The 19,581-nt window shown below is 40.3% G+C and overlaps 1 protein-coding gene and 1 long non-coding RNA gene across 12 annotated transcripts in view; one reads left to right on the top strand and one right to left on the bottom strand.

Annotated features, from left to right (window-relative positions):
- LOC113423601 (uncharacterized) overlaps positions 1-12,408 on the bottom strand; it is a 30,643-nt gene extending 18,235 nt beyond the window's left edge. Inside the window, exon 1 of one of the 2 annotated variants that reach the window (XR_015746517.1) lies at positions 12,273-12,408. This is a non-coding gene — a long non-coding RNA (uncharacterized LOC113423601). Of the gene's footprint in view, positions 1-10,476; positions 10,773-12,272 lie in introns of those variants that run through there. The other variant, XR_015746518.1, reaches the window with a different exon arrangement.
- The window catches only part of NOSTRIN (nitric oxide synthase trafficking), a 38,890-nt gene continuing 30,208 nt past the window's right edge, over positions 10,900-19,581 (top strand). For 4 of the 10 annotated variants that reach the window (XM_087949778.1, XM_087949787.1, XM_087949782.1 and 1 more), the window contains exons 1-3: positions 10,904-11,039; positions 11,937-12,114; positions 14,917-15,002. In XM_087949778.1, coding sequence (XP_087805904.1) covers positions 14,957-15,002 — 46 coding nt within the window. In that variant the 5' untranslated portion in view covers positions 10,904-11,039; positions 11,937-12,114; positions 14,917-14,956. Of the gene's footprint in view, positions 11,040-11,936; positions 12,115-12,251; positions 12,345-13,522; positions 13,652-14,916; positions 15,003-19,581 lie in introns of those variants that run through there. The other 6 variants (XM_087949781.1, XM_087949786.1, XM_087949779.1 and 3 more) reach the window with 4 other exon arrangements.

Raw genomic sequence — 19,581 nt, 5'->3', positions numbered from 1 at the left:
TTACAAAGTTTGTCTCTAATATCCAAACTGGATGGAACAAACTATGTTTCATGGTCTATGAAATGCAGCCTACTTCTACGCAGAGAAGGTTTGTGGAGTATAATACAAAACCCACCAGAGGTAGATGCATGGGATCCGGAGGATGAGGATGATGCCCAGAAAATACAAGAATATAAAGTGAAGAATGAGCAAGCTCTCTGTATAATAGGACTGACTCTCTCTGACCAGCAACTTGTCCATATTCATGGAGAAGAAACAGCTGCGAAATGTTGGGAGAATTTAAAGAAGATTTATGTTCGAGACAGCGTAGGAGCACATATAAATCTTACACAGAAGCTGTTTAGAACACATCTTCAAAAGAATGGAGACATGCTGAGTCATATAAACTCATATAAATTCTCATATAAAGAGAATTTTTCAAGAACTGCATGAAAAAGAACTTATCTTCACTGAACTACATCAAGTTTATATAATTTTGTCTTCGTTAGATGAGAGCTACAATGACTACGTACTTCACTTGAAGTTCTGCCAAAAGATAACCTTACATTAACTGACATTACTGGCAGATTAATTGAAGAAGCCAGGAGAAGGCTTGAAAGGGATCAACTCAGAAGGGAACAACCACAATGTGAAGAAGAGAAAATATCTTCCTCAGCGTATACAATTAGAAAATGTTTTAATTGTGGAGGAAAAGGACATTTGGCTAGATTCTGCAAGAAAGGAAAAAGCCAAAAAGCCAGCCAAAATGCTAAAATGCATCAAAGGGATAAGAAATGCATAGAGTTAGCCATGTATAGCAACGAAACTGTGAATAGTAATTTATGGGTGGTAGATAGTGGAGCATCTCACTGCATAACAAAAGATAAGAAAAGATTTGTTAAGATGTCCACACGTTCACACCAGATATCGTTAGCTAATGGATGGAAACTTAAAGCAAAAGGTGAAGGTACTGCACATTGTTCTTGCATAAAAGAAAATGTAAAAATGTTATATGTACCACAGCTTAAGTTTAATTTGCTTTCGGTTAGAGTTTTGGTTAAACTAGGTTATGTAATTACCTTTAGGGGAGACAATTGCATAATTGAAAAAGAAGGTAAAAAAGTGACTGCAACTTTAAGAGGTGAATTGTATGTGTTAAATGATAATTTAGAGGTAGCTAACAGTTTATAATAATGTTAAACCTCATGATGAGTGCATACATTTGTTACACAGACGTTTAGGGCATATAAATTTTAAAATGCTTAAACAAATGGTAGAACTATCTAAGGGTATAAAACTGAAACCTTGCAGTAAGTATTTGCACTGCAATTCTTGTAGTCAAGAGAAAAGCAAGGTAATGCCAGCAAATAGAGTTAATGGATTTAAAACAAAGGAGCCTCTAGAGGTAGTATTTGCTGATATTATAGGTCCTAAAAAACCAAGTGTGGGAGGTGCTCGATATATACTAAGTATAATGGACCATTATTCCAGATATGGTTTCTGTTATCTAATGAAAAGCAAGACGGAAACATATCAAAATTTCTTTAATTGGCTTAAATTCGCTGAAAGAAAAACTAAAAAGAAATTAGTAACTCTTATCACTGATAATGGTACGGAATTTGTAAACAATAAATTCCAAAATAAACTGAAGATGGCAGGTGTTGAATATAAAAGGTCTGCACCATATAGGCCACAACATAATGCCTTTATTGAGAGACGAGGCCAAACATTACAAGCAATGGCTTGTACTATGCTGTCAGATTCAGGATTACCTGAAACTTTGTGGGGAGAAGCAATAATGTGTGGTAATCATATATTGAATAATGTTGTTAATTCAACAACAGGTGAATTACCATTCACACAATGGCATGGCAGAAAACCTGACCTAAGCTACATGCACACATTTGGAGCACCAGCATGGGTGCATATCCCTACACAACTGAGAAAGAAAGGGCAACATAGGGCTAAAAGGTTATTTTTTGTAGGTTATGAATCTAATCACAAATCATACAGATTCTGGGAAAAAGGTACATCTAGAGTTTACTGTAGCGCTAGTGCACAATTCCTGGAACATGTAGGATGGGAAAAACTGGAACAAGATTCAAATAAGGAAGTAATCATAGAAACCTACAAAAGACCAGAAAAAATCAGTAATAAGAAGAGTACAATTAAAGAGGAAGTACATGAAGAGCATATAGCACCAGAACAGGAAGAAATACCAGAACAGGAAGAAATAGATAATCAGGAACAGGTAGTACATGAAAGTCCACCTGTAAGCCCTGTAATACCTAGACGTTCTACACGTGTAACCAGACCACTTGATAGGTATCAAGCAAGTATAGTTTGCCAAGTTAGTAAAGTTCCAACTAGTGTTGAAGAACTTAGGATGTATCCTGCAAAGGAACAGGAGGATTGGCAAAAGGCAATGGAAAAGGAATTAAATTCTTTAAAGGAAATGAAAGTTTATGAAAATGCCAAATTACCTCCAGGTGAAAATTCCATTGGTTGCAAATGGATATTTAAGTTAAAAACTGGTAAAAATGGGACTGTTACCCATAAGGCTAGGTTGGTAGCTCAAGGATTTAATCAAACTGCATGTGATTATGATGAGGTATTTGCACCAAATTTAAAGGCAATAACTTTGAGAGCAGTTTTAGTGTGGGCAGCTAAGAAAAACTATATTATAAATCATTTAGATGTAGAAACTGCCTATCTGCATGCACCATTGCAACACACTATATATTTAAGAAAACTAGTAGGTATTAAGGATAATAAAAATAATAATGACTGTTGGAAACTGAAAAAGAGTCTCTATGGATTGAAACAATCTGGTTATGAATGGAACCAATATATTGTAAAAGAGTTAAACAATATAGGATTTAAAGCAGGTTTAGCTGATCCATGTTTGTTCAAGAAAGAGACAAATGGAATAGTATTATTATTGTTGTTTACAGATGATATTGCTTTAATAACGAAGACTAATGATGAAGCTACTGAAATAATATCATTATTAAGTAAGAGGATAAAATTAAAGCATTTAGGAGGAATAAGACAGTATTTAGGATTGACAATAAACAAAACCAATAGTGGCTTTAAGATATCACAAGAAGATAAAATATACAATTGCTAAAAATGTATAAAATGGAACTTTGTAAACCGGCAAAAACTCCAATGAGTCAGGAATTTTGTCATACTGATGCTCAAAGTTCAAAATTTGATAAGACTATTTATCAGTCATTAATAGGTAGTTTATCATATATAAGTAATTGGTCAAGGCCAGACATTGCATATGGCGTTAATCAATTGGCGAAATTCAACGCTGAACCCAATGAACGTCACTGGCAAGCGCTAAAGCGTATATTAAGGTATCTTAAAAAGACAATGCACTATGCATTGTATTTGGAGCCAAAAGATTATTTGATTTTAAGTGCATATGCTGATGCAAGTTTTGCAACAGATATAAAAACTAGAAAATCAACTTCAGGCATGGCTATACTATTAGGTAAAACACTGATTGGTTGGAGATCAATTAGACATCAACATATAAGTATGTCCACAATGGAAGCAGAATTTTCATGTTTATCATTATTATGTACTGATTTAATTCTGTATAAATAGTTGTTGTTAGATATGGGAGTAACTGTTAAGGATGCCATTGTAGTGTATGAGGACAATCAAGTAGCCATAAGGTTGGCTACAGATATTGCTGTAAAGACTAGATCTAAGCACACTGACCTTAGATATTTGAATGTTAGACAATCTGTGAAAAATGGTCTGATAAGATTGGTCTATTGCATGACTGAAGAAAATTTTGCAGATGGATTTACAAAAGCCCAAGGTGCAGTAAAGCACAAGGAAAATTGTGAAAACTATGGGTTAAAATTGTAAATAGATATATATATTATTATATTACCCAAAAGGGGAGAATGTTAGGGATAACATTGGTTACCTAACTTAGTTTGAATAAAAAATAATATATATAAACTATGTTAGTGAGTTTAAGTGTATGTATCACTTTAAACTGTAAACCAAGTTTTTGGGTGCGGTTGTAGAATCACCATAAGAGGGAGCAAGAGAGCTCACTGTTTGCTCGGCTTATACTGGAATGCTGACAATGATGAATTGATGGTGATAACTGCGTGTTTGCTGAAAGAAGAAAAGGGGTTTGATTATTTCTTCATATCTCTGACTGCAAAAGAGATATATCACTGGACTGATTGATTGTAAGTTTAATGAACTCTTTTTCAACACTGGACTTTGCAAACTGAATAACCCCCGGACTGACTGAACTTAGTGTATGACATATGGACTGTTTTGACTATGCTATAACTCTTGCTGGAATAAAAACTCTTTAACTTGCACAGTGTATCTCTCTTACTGAGTGTAAGCTACAACAACGTTTTTATCTCACACATATCTGCCTGTCTGCTAGACTGCCGTTGCACGTTCTGCTAGGGTGTATATCCCTAACAATAATTATGGTTTAAAGTTGTAAATAGATATATATATTATTATATTACCCAAAAGGGGAGAATATTAGGAATAACATAGGTTACCTAACGTAGTTTGGGTAAAATAATATATATAGACTATAATAGTGAGTTTAAGTGTGTGTCACTTTAACTGCAAAGCATGTAATTTTGGGTGCGGCTGTAAATCGCCATAAGAGGGAGCAAGAGAACTGGATTGCTTGCTGGCTTACTGGATTGCTTGCTGACGATGATGGATTGTTAACTGCGTGTTCTCTGCTGTTGCTTAAGGAAGAAAGGAGGTTTGACTTCTTCATATCTCTACTGCGAAGAGATATATTACTGGACTGATATTTGTAAGTTTACTGACCTTTTTTTCGACACTGGACTTTGCAACTGAATAATCCCCGGATGGACTGAACTAGTGTATGATATATGGACTGTTTTTGACTATGCTAAAACTATTACTGGAATAAACTATTTAACTAGCACTGTGTATCTGTTTTACTGAGTGTAAGCTACAAAAACGTTTATCTCACATATTTGCCTGCCTGCCTGACTGCCGTGCAGGTTCTGCTAGGGTGTATATCCCTAACAGGTTCTGCTAGGGTGTATATCCCTTTTCGGAGGTCTGAAAACAGAACGCCCCAGTCGTTTCGAAGGGGTTCCTTTCGGCCCTACTATCAAGGCCCATACGTTCCCAGATGTCAGAGAACATCAGGCTACAGGCCCAGTTTTAGACAGGATAGGTCTGAATCTTCTGATAGAGGTCAGTGGGGACGCCAAAACAGAAGAAACCCCAGAGGCACTGGAGGCCGATTTTTTCGTCGCCCCAAGTGAGTCCTTGACAGTAGTTCCCATTGGAGGGAGGCTAAAATTGTTTGCTGATCAATGGGACAGCTCCACCTCTAATGCGTGGGTCAGGGACTCTGTTAGGTTTGGTTTGGTGCTAGAGTTTCAATCCTCCCCCCCCCCCGAACTTTTTCATTAGGAGCCCTAGGTCCACGGACCCCATTAAGAGGGCGTTGATGCAGGAGACTATCAATCATCTTCTACATATTTGGGCCATTAGGTCCCATCTGAACAGAGGGGTCAAGGCTGTTATTCTCTATTGTTTGTGGTCCCAAAGAGTTCGGGGGGCTGGAGGGCAATTCTGGACCTCAAACGTCTGAACAGATCATTGGTTTATCGAAAATTCAAGATGACTACTCCCCAGTCCATTCTGCTCAGCATCAGAGAGAACGATGTCCTGACCTCTATAGATCTCACAGAGGCTTATCTACATATACCAATTAGACCTGCTCACTACAAATATCTTAGATTTTGCTATTGTGATCAGCACTACGAATATATCGCCCTACCATTCGTTCTGGCTTCGGCCCCTAGGACTTTTACCAAGGTCCTCGCGGCTTTGGCTGCCTCACTCAGGATCAAATCTATTCGCTTACAATGTTATCTGGATGATATTTTAATTTTGTCATCTTCCAGACATCAAGCAAAATTGGATACCAAGATTATTCTGGAGACCCTTCAGGGTCAGGGCTTTTCCATAAATTGGGATAAAAGCCATTTGATCCCCTCAACTAGGTTAGTTCATTTAGGGGCAGTGATAGATACCATGGAGGGCAAGGTCTTTCTCTCTCAGGACAGGTTAAACAGTATCCAGTCTTTGGCCAGACAGATCAGAGCCTTAAAGAGGGTTTCCCTGGCAGTTCTGTCTCAACTGTTAGGGAAACTGATTTCTTGTATTTCCATTGTGCCTTGGGCTCGATTCCATTCTAGAGATCTGCAATGGTTCCTGCTACCTTTCCAGCGATCCGGAAGAGCCACTTCCAACGTCTGGATAAAGGTACTGCACAATGTTCTCCGATCGCTCTGCTGGTGGTCGGAAAAAAATGATAAACAAGGGGTGTCCTTTCAAGGAATCTTACAGGGCAACGATCACAACTGATGCCAGCCTGGTAGGATGGGGAGCTCACTTCCAATCCCACACTGCACAGGGAAGTTGGACTATTTCTGAACAATCACAAAGCATCAACCTGTTGGAGCTGCGAGCAGTTCACCTGGCCTTACGCAGTTTTCTACCCCTTTTCCAATCACGCCACATTCTGGTCTTGACAGACAATATCATAACCAAGGCCCACGTAAACAGACAGGGGGGTACCCACTCCAAACTTCTGATGCTGGAGACGGCCAAGTTGTTCAAGTGGGCCGAGGCCAATCTGTTTTTGCTCAAGGCAGAATACATAGCAGGGGCCTTAAACACACAAGCAGACTGGCTCAGCAGGGCCACGATAGATCAGGCAGAGTGGCGCCTACACCCAGCTGTCTTCCAGGAAGCAGTGCGGAGGTTTGGGCAACCGGTGATCGATCTATTTGCCTCTCCTCTCAATGCCCAATTGCCCTGGTATATTTAAAGGTACCCGACTCAGGGGGCAGAGGCCGTCAATGCCCTACGATGTCAGTGGCCTCCTGGACTTCTACCCTGTTTCTCCAACAATACGGCCTCCCCCAATAGGAAGTCCCAGCATGTTTTATAGGCATGAAATGAAATTAAGCCCCTCCCCCCCAAATTAAGGCCTATATTAAAACATGCGAAATGGGGGGGAAATGACGGGGGGGCTTGCTGTTAGGAAGTACTTTTGTTGCACACCCGGATATGGTGCTGCCTGCGTTGACCCTGATACAAAGTGCCCCACCAACGCCGATATCAACATCCAAGCTGTCGCCGCCCACCTGCCCGAAGATGCAAGGGGGGGGGGAATTAAGTCACCCCCGAAAAGACGGCCTAGCCATTTTTTCGGCGCTCAAAAAAAAATAAGACCTGGCCTTATTATATGAGAAACACGGTATATGCGTTTCCTCCATTTCCAGTAATACCCAGGTTGATCCAGAAGTTATTGGAGGAATGAGCGGATTTGATATTGGTCACCCCTTACTGGCCCAGGCGAACATGGTTCGCAGATTTACAGGACCTGTCGAGAGAACAACCTTGGAAAATTCCACCATCGAAGGTTTCCCTCTCGCAAGGGTCGATACTTCACCCGAACCCACAATGGCTCAGTCTAGCCGTATGGAGGTTGAGCGGAGCCGTTTAAGGGCCCAACAGATTTCAGAGGATGCTATTGCCACCATTCAAGCATCCAGATGGTCCTCAACAAATCGTATATACGAGGCCACGTGGTCCTCCTTCTGTCGCTGGTGCCAGGGGTCTAAGATCAACCCAACTGCCCCATCAATAGGACAATTATTGGACTTTTTACAGGAGGGGTTGACCAAGGGCCTATCTCCAAATACTTTACGCAGACAGGTGGTGGCTTTAGCCTCGGTGATATCCTGGGGTGACCTCCATTCCATAGCGCACGATCCACATGTCCGCAGCTTTCTTAAGGGTGCTGCAAACTTAGACCTCCTGTAATTCACCACTATCCCACCTGGGACCTCAACAAGGTGTTAACCGCACTTACAACTGGCCCGTTCAAGTCTTTAAGAACCACTAGTCTTAAATTCCTGACATATAAGGTGGCCTTCCTAATTGCAATCACATCAGCTAGGAGAATTTCCGAATTGGCAGCATTGTCGATGAAAAAGGACCTGTGCGTGTTTCATGCGGACAGAGTGATTCTCCTATTGGATCCATCATTCACTTCTAAAGTAAATTCAGCCTTCCACAGAGTGCAGGAGTTGGTCCTTCCAAATTTTTGTCCGAAACCATCTCATAGACTGGAGCATCAATGGCATCGACTTGACATTCGAAGGGCCTTAAGCATCTATCTAGACCGCACAGCGGCATTTCGAAAATCTGAGGCTCTATTCCTATCCTTCAATCCATCCACTTTAGAGCAAAAGGTGTTGTCGACGACCATCAGTAGATGGTTGAGAGCCACCATAGCTAAAAGTTATGAATGCCAGTCCATCTCAGTTCCTAAGGGCATTACAGCCCACTCAACAAGGAGTGCGGCAACATCAGCAGCATGGGCTACACGGGCTTCCATAGACGAAATTTGCAGAGCGGCAACTTGGGCTTCACCATCGCCCTTTGTCAGAAATTATAAAATTGATGTCTATGCCTCAGCAGACGCTTCATTTGGCAGAAGAGTCCTGCAGACGGTCCACAGAGTTTAGGAGTGGATTTCGACCCAGACGGAGTCCCTCCCTAAGAACAGGCCAAGCTTTGGTATGTCCCACTTCTGGATGCTCTGAACAGCTCATGGGGGAAAGGGCGTTGGTACTTACCTGATACGCCCGTTCTCTGTGAGCTGTGAAGAGCATCCAGTCCCACCCATTTCTTTCCATCTGGTGGGGTTCCGTTCTGCTCAAGGATCTAGATTAGGTGATGAGTTCCGGACTTTGGCACTCAGTCTTCGCAAAACTGGGGGATGCTAGGGAGGTGTCCCGTGGAGGAGGAGGTGCGTCCCAGAGTTTTAAGCCCAGCCTTTCCAGAAGAGACTGAAGCACCTCCCACTTCTGGATGCTCTTCACAGCTCACAGAGAACGGGCGTATCGGGTAAGTACCAACGCCCTTTTTCTTAGTATTGGCAGTGCCACAGGCACCATTGTCAATATTAAGGACATGTTTTAATCTCGGATCAAAATCACTTTTGCAAAATTTGTGAATGTCTTGAGTACTATTTCCTCAAATTACTTACTGCTTTCTTGGAGAGAGGAATTATTGCTACAAGAATAATTCAATGATTCCATGAAGGCAAAAAATAAATTGACTGCTCCCATTTCCCAATACCTTTTAAACTGTATAAAAAAATCCACTAAAGACTTTATAAGAATGTATAGAAACAGCCACTAAAGACTCATGCTGCAGATTTCCTTAAATTTCATCCTTTGTTTTTGATAGAATGTGCTGCTTGGTGTCGAAACCCAATCAAAACTATCCCAATAAATGTTTGTTGGAGTCAGCTTGGCCCTATCTAGAAAAGGGGATTCTGTTATCTTCTTTGGTGATTGGTTGGACTATCCAACCATTCGTCCTACTGGAAGTATTTGCTAACGTTCAGGTGGAGGCTGCCTTCATGTAACTTAAGTCCATCACTGTGTCCAGCACCCAGGAGGACGTTCAAGAATATATTTCTCTTCAATCCCTTCCAAATGAGGCATCACCGTCATCTAAGAATGCCTAGACACATTTCTGAAAATAAAGATAAGGATGGATTTTTGTTGTTACTTCTTTGTTTAATAATTTCAAATATTGTAAGATAGGTCAGACAGAGCACCTAAAGGGGTTCGTTCTTTGATTTGTGCAATTGCTCAACACATTTATTTTCCTGAGACCACAGTTAGGGACTGTGAGACCTAACAGTACCCCAATACTCTTAAATGGCATTGAGATATTTGCTTCCAACCCAATGGGGTTACATCTCACTTTCAGGGATGGAGAGTAATCTCCACTCACCTAAATCCCCATGTATTCAGCTCTAAAAGAGAACTAAACTTAGAATGTACAAGATGGATCTGCAGTAAAACATATTGTCCCAACAAGATCTGCTGCTTGGGGCACTAGGGAGCCATGCCTCCTAAAGAGATACAAGCAACATTCCTCACTCTTCCTCCATTTTTGTCTTTGGTTTAATATTCCACAAGTACTGAATATGTTTAGTACAAATTGGACTGCCTGGGAATAGTAGTTTAGCCGGTTTGGATTCAGGCATCTGTTACGCTTCTGCAAACACCAAATTATGTTCTTTTTCTCACTATTCAACACAACGGAGTTTGTTTCAGGCTGCAAGTATGACTGGCTGGGTTTACATATCACACTAAATCATAATTTTGAACCACATAAAATAGCCCAAACTTGTCCTGGTTCATACAATGTTAAATGATTGTTCTTGAGCCAATGTGTCTTGTTCATTTCTTTTGTCAAATTTAGGAGGCCACCCAACTCCATAAAGATTCTGAGCAGTGTACAACGTTCAAAACAGTCAGAACAATAAAGCAAGGGGGGAAAAATGATACCTGTCTAGAAGAGAAACATTCAAAGCAACTTTAAAAATTCAGTGATGATCTTGCCAATCACCTTAATCCAAAGCCTGGAGAATCAGCCAGTTTTTCAAAGACCTTTTAAGCAACTTCAGGGTGTGGACCATAGGGATGTCAGAGAGGATGCTGTTCAGAGACAAGTGCTATGAGAGCAAAGTGTGTTTCCTGGTCCTGATTATTAGATTATGCCTGATCTGCCTGATTATACAGGATGGGCATAAATTATCAGATATAGATGGTCCTTAAGAGAGTCTAGTCTTCTTTTTTAGCTAGCTACCCAACAGGTTTGCCAGTATTATGATATCTTCAATCCCCTCCTAATACACCTTGAACGAAAACAGCTTGCCTAATCCTAGGTGTGCCTTGCCTGTGTTTGCTCTTCTCTCGAGCAAAGAAAGATGGGCACGCCTTGAATTGTTCCATGTGCTTGGAAGGTGTGTTGAGGGAAGATTGGGAAGGGAACAGCAGAAATGCCCGTCTTCAGCTGTTTCCCAGAAAGGAATAAGACACATTTCCTTGTGGACATCCAGAATGGCCCATGTGGCACTATAACGATCCAACATTTATCGGCAGCTTCTTTGCCATCTTCATTTCTCACAGGTATTGCCTTATGATCCTTCTCTTCTTTGGGTGCTTCCCATGGCCTTTTTCATGAGTCCAGACCAGTGGTGGGATTCAATTTTTTTTTACTACCGGTTCTGTGGGCGTGGCTTGGTGGGCGTGGCAGGGGAAGGATACTGTAAAATCTCCAGTCAGAGGGGGTATTTGCCGGTTCTCCAAACTACTCAAAATTTCCACTACCGGTTCCCCAGAACTGGTCAGAACCTGCTGAATAGCACCTCTGGTCCAGACTGAATAATGTCCTTATATGCTTTTATATATCTTAAGACTTGGGAGTCGAGTTGAATATTTTTAGCAGCTACCTTGCTCCAAGGAGAAGCTAAGAAGCAGGACACCAAAAAGAAAGCTCTTTTTGGGGGGGGCTTGGGTCATGCATTTACTTCAGAAATTTTTTTGGGGGGGGAAATACCAAGAGTAGAAAATGTCACTAATTAAAACAACTTTCATGTGCTTATGGAATCACATCAAGGGAGGTTTTGCAACATTTTGGGGGAGAAGTTGTCGAAGTTGTGATCGGGGATGGCTACTCAATATAATTCAGTTCTGCTTCTGGTTCTTAGACAGAAGAGTTTGCTACACTGATGTTCTGGCTTTCTTGTGTGCAGTCCAGTACAGATGCTTCAAGTTTACCATCAGTGAAGTGGTAAAGGTTTCAGACACATAACTGGTTCAGAGTCACCTACTGAGTTTTATGACTGAGGATCTGAATTACGAGAGAAGGCTGTCAGTTCTAACCCAACCTCTTATTCACTCTACCCTAGCGGGATCACTTTTTATTCTACAGTGGCGCTCTGTTTGCAGGCTGATTTTTAAAAAAATGCTCAGAAATCACTCTCCAAACTGCTTCTAGCCTTTTGATTTTTCCTTGTCTATCAGGAAACACATTGGATAACAATCACCCATTGGGCAAGTCTCTTAATTACTTCGTATTTTGCTTTGCTCATCTGACCTAATTGCTTGCCGTGAAACACCCAGCCTCAGTCTTACACCAAACTGGAAATGCTACTGCAATAGCAGGCAGTTCAGAATGAAGAACCCACTTGCTGGCTGCATGGTGAGTAGAAAATGGGCCTTCCTGTGCAATTTTCTCCTTTTTTTTCTCCCTTTGACCAGAGGTCTGGATATGTGCTTGGAAAAAGGACAGTTTCAAAAGGGCTTGGAGGCAAGCAGAAAGAGTTCCTTGTGCCTGCAGGGTTTCTTGAGGGCTCTTACCTGGAAGTTGGATTCTGGATCAAGCAGCTGGCAACTGGGTTGAGCTGTACCATCGATCCTCGGATGTTCTAAGTACCCTTTCCTCTTTATTTTTTCACTCTTCAGGTGTTCTGTCTCCAACTTGCTCACCTCTCCTTAAGCTAACGACGAGCATCTCGGTTCCTTTCATGCATACTCAAAAGCCGAAGCCTCTTGATTTTCTGAGTGGGGGCTCATCCTTAGGAGATGAAGATGTTGGGTATGAAAGGTTTAAAAAAAAAGTGCAGGAGAAGAAACCCAGCGGAGAAAGAGCGCAAGCAGCATAGGATCCCCCTGAATGCTTTTGTTTGTTGGTTTGAATCTCTTCTTTGAGGCATTCTTGAAGTTTCAAGAGGGTGATCGGTTTTGTTTTTGTACATTTGTATCTGAAGCACTGAGGCACTTCAAGGTTGAAAGGATTAGCTGTGGTGAGGGGTGGGCGAGATGCCTAGTTGGGGGCTCCTATTATGTCCCTGGCAGAAACTGGAGGAAAAAAAAATAAGAGCTCACTCTGCCCCATGGCAGCACTCAGGTGTCAAATGCAGGCTTGCTAATCTCCAACCTAGCATCCTAGCCATGTGAGAGCCCATGCTCCTATGACATGGCTAATGTCACACAATAGCTTCCACAGTGTTTGTGTTAAAAACACAGCTTTGCCCTGCCGCCCAAAGTTAACCTGTTTTCTTAGTTCGGCTTCCCCGCTCCTAGAACAGCTCCTCTCTTCCTCTCTTTGCTGAAACTAGTAGGTGGGAAATCTGTGGGAGAAGCTGGCAGACTTCCTCCAAAACCTGCAACCAAAATAACCAGCGGGTGGGGGAGTTCTCCAACATACAGGAACAATCTGATGAACAATGTTTAAGTAATCTAATGTGAAGTTTAAGGGGTTTGATTAATCCAATATCATTTTGCCCTGGGCTCATTTCCGAATTGCACCCCTAACATACCATCCGAAGGTCTCCTTTAAAAAACAAAACACGATTTTATTTTATTTTTTATTGCAAAGGTTCAAGTACAAAACCCCAAAGAAAAAAAATTAACCAGAGACAAAACTAAACAAAAACGTGAAAAAAAAAATGTGAATTTTAAAAAAGGACAAAAACACATAGTATCCCCCCTAATGACAAATCTGTTGCAACAGTAAGTTTCCTTTCCCCCTTTCAAAGCAGGTCCAAAATTTATAAGACCTCCTATATCCCTCTGCCAATAAAAATTTGCCCATCTTTCTATATCAGAAGCACCTAAGTTTTTCCAGTTCAAAGACTACACTTCTAACTGAAATGGCAGATCAAGAAGGAGGCTGCAAAAAATTACAGGCAGTGGTTAAGGCGAAATTTCCTCTGATTGTTTGAAACAACTCCTGGGTATGTAAAGAGTTATAGAGAAAATAAAATAAAATGCAGTGCCCTTCCTAGTAGTAGTAGTTTGTTCAATCACATATTTTGTCACATTTGTCTCCTGCCTCCTGTAAGAGATTCTGATCCTTGCTAGAACCTTTATTTCAACCAATTATCACGGCAGGGTTTTCTCTGAGCTGGGTGATTTTGACTGGAGGACAGCCTGAAAGAAACACACCCTCAACCCTTTGTCATGTTTCAAATTTCATTTTGGGTAGATGCATTGCAAAAACAAGTGAGGATCACTAACATGCTTGAGGATAATATCCATATATTACAGTGTCAAATGTATTTGAGCTGTGGTGCCCCGGTGGTTAGAATGCAGTATTGCAGGCTAACTCTGCCCACAGCCAGGAGTCCGATCCTGACTTGCTCAAGATTGACTCAACCATCCATCCTTCTGAGGCCGAAAAAATGAGGACCCAGATTGTTGTGGGGCAATATGCTGACTCTGTAAACAGCTTAGAGAGGGCTGTAAAAGCACTGTGAAGCGGTATATAAGCCTAAGTGCTGTTGCTATTGCAGTTTTAATCTTTGGACATTAGAAATATTTCACAGAAAGTTTACAAGGATTTTTGGACAGAGTTAGCAATTTTTTTTTTTTGTCTTTCTCTGCTTCATCTGGATTGACTATATATGGACACAAACTGGTTTAGATTCTGCTGCTTTGTGCTTTTCAGTTTTATTAATACTGTAATGCTTTCAAAAATTAACATCATTCATACGTTAAGAACAGAAAAACTGGTGTTTTTGAAAGAGGGAGACAACTGAGCAGGCAGGTACACTTGTATGGATGCTAAAAATGCTGTGGTAATATTGTAAATACATCTCTTTGTGAGTAGGCCAGTCATTCAGTTTCTTGGGTGGAGATGTCAGATACTGAAAATAGTTGCACCTTAATAGCTGAAATTCTTGTGCACGCACACTCGCAAATTTGGGCATTGTATATATTCTCACTGGTTCACCTGTTTACAAAATGAGTTATTCCTTTAAGTTTCCATTCTTTTATTCCCAATGTTTCCTGCTGGGAAGAAAATCATTGCCACTCACTCATTCCACTCTCTCCCCCCCCCCCCCATTACACACAAACACACAATAACACACCCCATGCAGGTATAGACAATTCCAAATGCTTTGTGCCAGAACCACATAGCAGGTCACCCTAACGTAGGCTTGAAATATTGTGAAATGTTAAACCCTCTAAATGACTCAGTCCTTGTGCTGTGTTTCAGCATGATCAGGCATACCAAGCGCTGAAAGAGTATTCTAAAAATGGAGATAATTACTGCAAGCAACTCTTATCTATCCTTCAGCAGAGGTATGTATGAACAGCCTGAAAGAATGCAACAAATTGTGCGACTGAATTTGTTTTTGTTTTCAAAATTGGGAAGGAAGAGAGAGTTGCTGTCACATGGAGCAGGCTTTAAGATGAGGCTCTGCATTGTTTGCAAGGAGTGTTTAATTTACTCACCCAGTGGTAACCAGGACAACTAATACTATGGAGGGAAAAGACAAGTTTCAGAATAATATTATATACCTGGATTTTATTTCTTTGTGTGCCCTCGTGTACTGTTACCCACACTTGCATAGCCACATCTTGAGAAAATATTGAAGGTTTTTATTTCTGTTTGTGATTGGCTACAAGGCTGCCATTTCGTCTAAATCCAAGAAATTCTGGCCAGGGTTTGTTAAAGCAAGCCAATTTGTTTAAGAAGCTGGCTTGTTCTGCTAGTAAAAATTAACCATAACTGAATTTGCAGAACTAGCAATACAGGATGATTAATTTAAAAAGGAAATTAAAATATTTGACCTCCTAGAGAAAATGCCAGAGGAAGAGAAGGCCAAGAGGATGCTAAAGTCATTTCTACAGATACTTTGCAAAGAGCCAAACTGGAATGAGCAAAAAGTGCTTTCCATTTCACTTGTTTTACACAAAACACATCTGAGCCAAGGAGGCACAATTCCCCTTTAGAGACTTACGAATGCTACATCAACTGAATTTCAAGAGATGGTGAAGCAAATTCTAGCCAATTGGGAAATGCACAACTCTGCAGAACATTGTTGATACAAATGAAATCTATCTATTAATCTATTTAGCATCTATTTTGAAATGATCAAGGTGACCAAAAATAAATAAATCAATAAGCTCTGTTAAATGAAAAAGGAGTGAAATACTGGATCAATATGTCTTGTGGATGATAAGGAACAGGTAACTGATATGGAAGAGGAGTGTCTATAAGTTACCCATTTCCAAACTCTACTGACTTTAAAGCTCTTAAACAGGAGACCTCTGAATTCAGTTCAGTTGTTAATTGAAAGTCAATATAGCTCTTCTAATAAGGGGAAAACATGTTCTGGGTGACATCTGCTTTAATTCCCCCATTGCTATATTTATTTTGATCACCTCTAGTGTTATTTGATGTGCTCCACATGTCACTCTGCTGCAGGTTAGTTACTTGACACATTTTATATATTATTTATTTGTTAAATTTACATGCTGCCCCATCTCATTGTTGCAGCACCTCTGGGTGGCTTATAGAATGATAAAGAAGTTTTTTTTAAAAGATAATACAAAACAATTACACTTATGAAAAATTAAATAAAGATTAAAATCCAAGAGGACATCAGGATGGAGATCTTCTACCTACACAGAACACCCTCCAACATAGAACACCCAAATCGGGGGGTTTCTAGCTGGCAGACCCAGTTAAACAAAGGAATTTAATCTGAACCCTATTGCTGGCTTATTAATCAAGTATTCAAAAGGCGATCTGGAATATTCTTTGTCTAAAGTTCACTTTATGGCCTAGATAGGAAACTTATAGTCTTCCAATTGTGTTGGATGACATTCCCAAGCAGTTTCAGCCATCCTGGAAACAGAATGCAGACATTAGAAGCGACAATCCAACAGCAGTTGGGAGGGCCACATTTTTCCGGTCTTGATTTTCAAGGCGAACCATTGAATCAGATCTTCAGCTTGGTTCATCCCACATGATTTCATTCCAGAGATGGGAATTACGTAAGAATAGTCACACCCTTCTTCTGAATAACATCTTATAACATGGGAAACTCTAGCTATAGTTTTTATGCTTTACTGAAGCATATGCTTTACTGATTTCAATATGGAATAATTTTAAACCGTTCTATTTAATTTAAAATGGATGACATTTAATTGAAATCTACCATTCTACTTCCTTCCCATCAGTTATATCTCTAGGTTAGAAGACACTTTTTGTAGCTGTTATTGTTGATTTTTTTTTATTCCATAAGAAAATTCCATAAGATTTTACTAAGATGTACTTATCACTGAAAAGAGAGGGAAGACTTTTAGCTGCAGCTTATTTCATCCTGAAAACCCAATTCATTTTCTTGTCAAATATTTTGAGCACTATGGTTTTCATTTGCTGTACCTTTCAAAAAAAGCAATTGCCACTATACTGATGATTTTCTTGTATCTTAAACCTTTGGGCTTCCTTTGTATGAGATGAAAGTGATGCTTTTATAAATAGAATGAAACATTTTACCATCTGTGCAGTTAAAGGGAGGGGGAAATGAAGGTGAACAAAAATCACTGCTCTTCCTTTCATAGATGCCCGAGCATCGGAGTGTGTTTCCCCCCGCCCCCATAATACCGAGAAAATAAAATGCACAACTTTTTAGGAGCTGCTGAACTATTCTTAACAGCCTGATTCTGAATCAAGCAAGTATTTGTCTCAGTAACTAGTTTGATTTGCACATTGAAGTAAGCTGTGGTTGGATTTAATCATGGTTTATTGAATAAAGTACAATGCCCATGTTCACACATAACACAGTAAGCCATACATTTATGCACAAGAGCTGTGTTCACACAAAACCTGAAGACAAACATGAATGTACAATTTCAGATGTACAATTTAATGGAGTGATGTCAGGAGTAGCTGCTCTATCAGTTCATAAAAAAAAAAAACATTTCAATTTTAGATGACATCTTGGGATCTCCCCAAGTATTTATTTTAGGCCATTCTGATTTCATCTTGGGATTGTTTCAAAAGTGCCATTTAAATTAATTTCAAAAATTCTTAATCTCAGTGAATTAAGCGGTCATTCCTTTCCTACTGGCTCTCAAGCACTGTGTCACCACCTCCTGTCTTGGCCTTTGAAACAAGAAATGTCAAGATTTGTCTGCCTGCAAAGCTTATGACCCCTGAGTTGTGTATTGCTTTCCTGAAGTGTGTATTAGTGTTTTTTTCCACTTGCCTGCGATAAAGAATAGATACCCATGGACTCAGTGTTACTCAAACCTCAGCATTTCAACAGAGGCTGCTTTAGATATTCAGTTATAACTTATGAGGACCCAGATTGTTGGGGGCAATATGCTGACTTTGTAAAACCGCTTAGAGAGAGCTGTAAAGCATTTTGAAGCGGTATCAGTGGTGGGATTCAATTTTGTTTACTATTTTTTAGTAGGCATGGCTTGGTGGACATGGCAGGGGAAGGTTACTGCAAAGTCCCCATTCCCTCCCCCACCCCACTAACCTGCTTTCCAGCTCCATTCTCCTCTGCAGGGCAACAAAAGAAGACCCAGCCAATCAGTTGGGACTCAATGGGAGGCAGAGAATAGATGGGGGCGAGGCCAGTCAGAGGTGGTATTTGCCGGTTCTCCGAACAACTCAAAATTTCCACTACCGGTTCTCCATAACCGGTCAGAACCTGCTGAATACCAACTCTGAGCGGTATGTAAGTCTAAGTGCTATTGCTATTATCAAATCAAGAATAAACAAGAGAAACTGCTCAACTTATTTACATCTGTGTCTGAATTAGTATACAGATCTGTGATCGGTGCCTTCAAAGGATCCAGTTATAATTATCCAATTACTCTGGCTGTAATAACTCTTTTAACTGTCCTCTGGTTATTTATCCTGTACGTTTTCTTATAGTCCTCTCCTGCTCCACCTTCATTCAAGGAGTATGTTTGATGAATTACGTTCCAGTCAAAGCCAGTAAGAGTGGCTGAGAGACGGAAACCAATTTTCTCATGTAAATTACGTGAGTGCTGAGGGCAAACAGGGCATAACTGATTCATGACAGTGCAAATGAGAATTCTTAGGAGAGCGCTGCTGACTTTAATTTGAGCTGCTGAGTGACATGAATAATAGAGCAGCAGGGAAGGGTGAAATTTCCAGAATGACAGATCGTTTCTGTCAAAGTGCAAGGAGCAGCATGCGTTGGAAGAGGAAGGGTTTTTTGAAAACCGATTGTTTTGAAAAAGTTCAAATCCACCCTCCTTCTTCTAAAGAGGTGCCTTCAAAAGAAAAAGTACTCCTTGAAACAAGGTGCAAAATCCCATTAATCATCCTTCCAAGCACAACTAAATAATTATTTATCCATCGGTGATGGATTCATGCTGTCTGGAAATAAAAGAAAGTATTGAATTAGAATACAAACAATTTTTGTAGTATTTGTGTTCTTAAAAACTTAGCAATCGAACCACTTCTAAATGGACCTGTTGGAACTGGTTAAATGTTTTGCTTCTTTGTTGCTGTTGTTCTGGAAGGCCGGGGGAAGGTTCTGGAAGGTCTGTGCATGCATAGGGATAAAACCAGTGCTGGGTAAAGCTTAATGAATTGTCCCCCCCTGCTTCCAGCAGTTGCAGAGAGAGTGAATTGGCAGTTACAGGTAAAGCATAATTTCTCTGCTTGTTCAGTTTCTTTCCATCTTAAAAAAAAATCAAATTATTTCCTTTCCATTTTTTTTAAAGGCATGTATGAATTTTAGTTGAGAAACCCTCTAGGCTAGGGAAGTGTCGATTCTAATTTAATGCCATAAACATGATTGAAAACATTTGCAATGGCAAGAAAGGACATTTGCCAACCTACACTGATGAGCCATAATCCTAGATTCCTAGATGTCATTTGAGA

The sequence above is a fragment of the Notechis scutatus genome, chromosome 1, assembly GCF_049901735.1.
Source record: "Notechis scutatus isolate UNSWTSFEM ecotype Mainland chromosome 1, rNotScu1.2, whole genome shotgun sequence".
NCBI lineage: Eukaryota > Metazoa > Chordata > Lepidosauria > Squamata > Elapidae > Notechis > Notechis scutatus.
The sequence above is the reverse complement of the archived record's forward strand: the minus strand, read 5'-3'. Positions and strand labels throughout refer to the sequence as shown.